The 4,846-nt window shown below is 35.4% G+C and overlaps 1 protein-coding gene across 1 annotated transcript; it reads right to left on the bottom strand.

Moving 5' to 3' along the window:
* Positions 1–2,228: 2,228 nt before the first annotated feature.
* On the bottom strand, positions 2,229–4,540 carry LOC149569961 (protein DETOXIFICATION 33-like). The gene is made up of 8 exons (XM_089817840.1): positions 4,250–4,540; positions 3,620–4,161; positions 3,447–3,533; positions 3,296–3,352; positions 2,900–3,138; positions 2,693–2,811; positions 2,522–2,608; positions 2,229–2,384 (listed from the first exon to the last, which is right to left on the bottom strand). Exons 1-8 carry the CDS (start codon positions 4,538–4,540, stop codon positions 2,337–2,339), a joined length of 1,470 nt encoding a protein of 489 aa, XP_089673966.1. The 3' UTR covers positions 2,229–2,336.
* Between the last annotated feature and the right edge of the window lie 306 nt (positions 4,541–4,846).

Raw genomic sequence — 4,846 nt, 5'->3', positions numbered from 1 at the left:
ATTGTTGATACCTAAGGTATGTTGTCTATTAGTGTCAAACACTTAGTCATTCATTTGAAAGAGTTCATTGGTCATCACCATGACCAAGCCATCCTAGTAAGGCCAGGCTATCTATGGAAGACTTATATGTAATTTAGTTGAAGCCATCCAATTACTATTCTTGGTAAATTTCATATTCTTATTTTCTTGTACATATGTATTTGAAATTTACTATTGATTATTTCCCTATCAATTTGGCATTCAAAAAGCATTTTCACAGTGAAGCTTTCCTCACAACTGGTTTCGAAGCCTAGCCAATTTTGTTATTCTTGTTGGGTAGGGATAATTTTTTTTACCAATTTGGTTTTAGTGGGAGTTTGCAAAGTGTTCATTTGTAAATTGAGATGGTTGGAATGTTAGAAGAGTGGACATTGAAAAGTTCAATGACACAAACTTTTAGTTGTGGAAACTTAAAGTTGAAGATATGCTAGATGATTGTGATCTTTGGATCTCTATGTTTGGAAACAAGCCTTTAGGCATTAAGGAGGAAGATTGAGATCTGGGAGATCAAAAGGTTAGATGACTTACAAGGTTGAGGCATGTACATTCTATTCTTTTGAATTTCCATGAAGAGAAAAATATGCTCTCTTTGTGGAATAAGTTGGGAGACATTTATCAGGAAAAAACTCTTTGTTAATAAGCTCTTCCTAAGAAAGAATTTGTACTCATTGAAGATGGATGGAGGAACAGTTATTTCAGATCATCTAAACTCATTCAATATGGTGATTTCACAATTGACATCTATTTGTATGGCCATTAGTTTCATGTTATTATTTAGCTCATCGCTTGATTTGTTGGATTACAACCCATGATACCTTCATCGTAGGGCCTAGACTAGTAGCTCTACCAATCTAATCTGGGTCTAGCCTTGATTCATTTATCCTTTCTATATTTCACCATTCTTGGTAAAATACTAACCCCAGTTTGAATGCTTGTAATGCCAGGTCGACAATGTCACATCAATGAATCTTCATGCTAACTATAATGGTCTTTCTCTCATCTCATCTCTTGTGTAGATCTATGAGGAAATCTACATGTACTCATGAGATGGTGTTCTCTTTGTGACCAATTGCCAAGAAATGGCAACACTCTTGGTGTGTAAAGTATTTAGAGCACCATATTCTCTTCTTTATGCTAATGAGACTGGTAAGGTTAACAATTTATTTGATTTTTCTTAATTGAATTTATAAAAATAATTTCAATAAAATTATAGAAATGTAAATGGACTTTCATAGTCTACTATATTAGGTGACTTGTTTTTATGTCTATTATTTCACATAGTATCTTTCAAGAGTATTAGTTTATCATTAAGTTAATTTACAATGAATATGTCATGTAGGGGAGAGTTCTCAATAACCAAACACCTGAACTTCACTTGAAGGAATTCAAATCACTCTCTATTTTTTACTACAACTTATTTTCCAAGTCCCCCATATACAACTAAGATTTCAAGGCCATATCATAAAAAAGTATGGGACATTAGCACATTTTTTCTAAGGTCTCCAAAAAGGCCCAAAACAAAGTGAGACTAATACTTGTGCACTACATTATGTTTTTGGTGCACTAATGTGGCATCCCATGATTTCCTTCTCTTTATGTCTAATGAATACATTTATTTTTAAAATGGGTAGCATTTATGTCAACAATAACAACTCTAAAGCCATAATTATTGGTACAATATAGTCAAGAACATTGAGCAGTTTACTACTAAGTGCTATCACAACTATGGAATGCACTCAACATGTAAATATATAAAGTATTCTTAGTATTGATCTTCAAATAATAGTCCAAATAATGAGCATTCACAATGAAAGGAAATAAGAGACTACACATCAAGTATACTAGTAATTCACAAATAACAAAATTTCCTAAGTGAGACGTTCATGAAACATAACAAAATGGGGTTAAAGAAATGTCTTAAATAAAAACTTATATATAGGAATTACTCAAATCAATTCATCATTGTGTTAATGTCATTCAAATTCTAGTGTAGTTTGTTGTCCCTTTCTTTTTGGCTACCAGGACTAATTATTAATCTAAAACTTTGTGCCACTAGTGCCATAACCATTTTATAGAAATCACATGTTGTGATCTTGATTGTTTTACACAAATCTTAGATGAGCCCTCCCCAAACTTTAATGATATCTATTCATCATATTGTGAATGCCATTCAAAAGGTATTATTTCTTTTCAACTTGGCTACCATTCTCAATTGTTGATCTAAAACTTGTGCCATTAGCACAATATACATTTTGTGAAAATGAAGTGTGTGGATATTTGATTGTTTTACACAAATCTTAAGTGCGCCCTCCCCATACTTCAATCCTCTCTTTAGCTTGAGAAGCCTGCACCAAGAATGTACTTTATATTCATGAAAACCATTCAAGATTCTTTAAATTTCATATGAAAAAATATGAAATAAACTTTTAGTTTGTTCTATAAATTTACATTAAAAATTTGATAGTGTAAGAATGGTGTTTACCTCTTTTCTCCACTTAGTTTTAAATGTAATAATGCATAGAATAATTGTTTGCAAGGTAGTTCCACAAATCATACCACTCCAAATTCCCTACATTTTCAAAAATGCATTATATAATAACAGACAAATAAAACAAGAGAACTGTAACATAAATATAGTACAAATGAGCATTACCTTCACTCCAAAGTCAAAATAATAGCCCAACAAACAGCCCAGGGGAACTCCAAGAATGTAATAACATGATAAGTTGATATATGCTACTAGAGCCTGCCAACCTGCCCCTACTGCTACACCTGTCATAATAATTTTAAATGCTTGTCATAACCATTTATTTATTCCTGAAACAAACCTTAGTAACTAATGAGAGTAAGTCTTGCTCACCCCCCAAAACAGGCTGTATGCTGTTTAAAAGCATAGTGATACCAAGTATAGGTGCAAGGTTTGAAACGGCTTTCCTCACTTCTTCACTGTTAGTAAATGGTACTGCAAACTCATTTCTGGTAATAAAGATTACAGCCATTAAAATGGCTCCTATGGTAAACATTGTTCCGAGAACAATAATCACTGCAAACTTCGCAGCTCTCGGATGTCCAGCTCCCAATTCATTGGAAACTCTTACACTGAAAATTCATTACCAAATAAAAAGGTTTCCTTAAATTCCTTTACTTTGTAGTGTACATAATACTGAAGATCATAATTTCTTATTTGAATGCAACAACACATTATGTTGAATGGATAAAATCATATGAAATCCATGTAAAAAAGATGAGAACATACCTGATGGCAATATTGAATCCCAGAGATACCATTGTCTCCCATCCCAATATATTCGTACTACATTATCAATGAATATTTGCAAATTAAGCAAAGCACTTGAAAGACAAAAGTGGGAGAAAATCGAAGCAAAGAGTGGGAGGACTATACATACCATATAGAAATGGCGTCCACTGAAATGGTTGGATTTTTGAGATAGCCGGCCAAAAGTATCAGAATGAAAAGATACCAGAGCTCCAAACTATCATAAATGTCGAACAAATATATATTTCAAACAATGAGCATCACCCCATAAAAAACCTAGAAAATTCATAGCTTTGAACCTACCACATCATAATACCAGATGCCAATGAAAGGCGTATGAAAGCCCCAAGGTTGTGAAAAGCAGCCCAAGAAAAACCTCCCCATGCTTCTTTGCAGCTCCCGCTAAGTACGTATAGCAGTTGTGACAAGGCGATGATCCACCAAGAGATATCCAGCACTATCGCTGCCCCCCACAGACCACATTCCCACTTGAATATCACCAACCAACTCACCACCAGATGAAAAACAAGTACTCCACCAGCAATCATCGCGATCACCAACACTTTACTCTGCGCCTGCAAAAACCTTGCCAGCGGATAAATTGTTGCATAAGCAAATAACTGTGGCAACATCCACACTGCGAATTTCCCTGCCATATCAGAAATATCATCTTCTTGGCCGATGAGTTTCAGAATGGGCGCCGCCCAAGCATAAATCGTGCTTAAAAAGAGGGCAGTTGTGAATAATATGATCCAAGAGCGCTGCATATAAACTCCAAGAATTTTAACTTGGTTGGCTCCAAATGCCTGCCCGCACAGAGTCTCAAGCGCGCTTGCCATTCCTACCTGAAATAACACTAATAAGTTTTATCATATAGTTTGAAAAGGTAGAGAGTAAATATAAATATATACATGTTTTATGTTTTGGCATTACCATGATGCCCATTGAGAAGCCAGCGATAACAGAGTTTTCAATGGAAACAGCGGCCAATTCAAGATCTCCAATATGAGCAGCGAAGGCTTGTGTGATGACTCCGAGTGAGTATCGACATATGGAGGTGAAAATAGCAGGGCCTGCCAAATACCAGAGCTTCTTTGATTCTCTCCAGCTTGCTTGGAGAATGCCTCTCCATCCCACAATGGCTGGAAGATCCCCACTAAATTTATCACCATTGCCATTGCCATTGCTATGGATTAAAGATGTGTTTAGATTCTCCTCGTCCATGGCCGAAGGAATGTTTTTACAATATATATAACTCCACAACTTATAAAAACCGAATGGGTTTATATAAGGGAATAAACTAATTGGTGAAGCAGTCAGAGAAATCTGAATTGTTATGCAGACCGTTTGACCATTCGGTAGTACCACCAAACAGTCCTTGAAGGCAACGTCTAAACAACAAGAAGCTGTCTTTCGAAGTCTCGCGTTTTAGTTCGCTGTTTAGCCAAGACTGTCTTTGGAAGTGTCACAATGATAATGTTCTTACCCATGACAGAGTAGGTGTCTGAAAAGGCGATGTCTGATACACGT

Source organism: Cupressus sempervirens, chromosome 3 (assembly GCF_028749045.1).
Source record: "Cupressus sempervirens isolate cs-2001-9-10 chromosome 3, ASM2874904v1, whole genome shotgun sequence".
Taxonomy (NCBI): Eukaryota; Viridiplantae; Streptophyta; class Pinopsida; order Cupressales; family Cupressaceae; genus Cupressus; species Cupressus sempervirens.
Note: the sequence above shows the minus strand (reverse complement) of the source record. Positions and strands in the feature narration are given on the sequence as shown.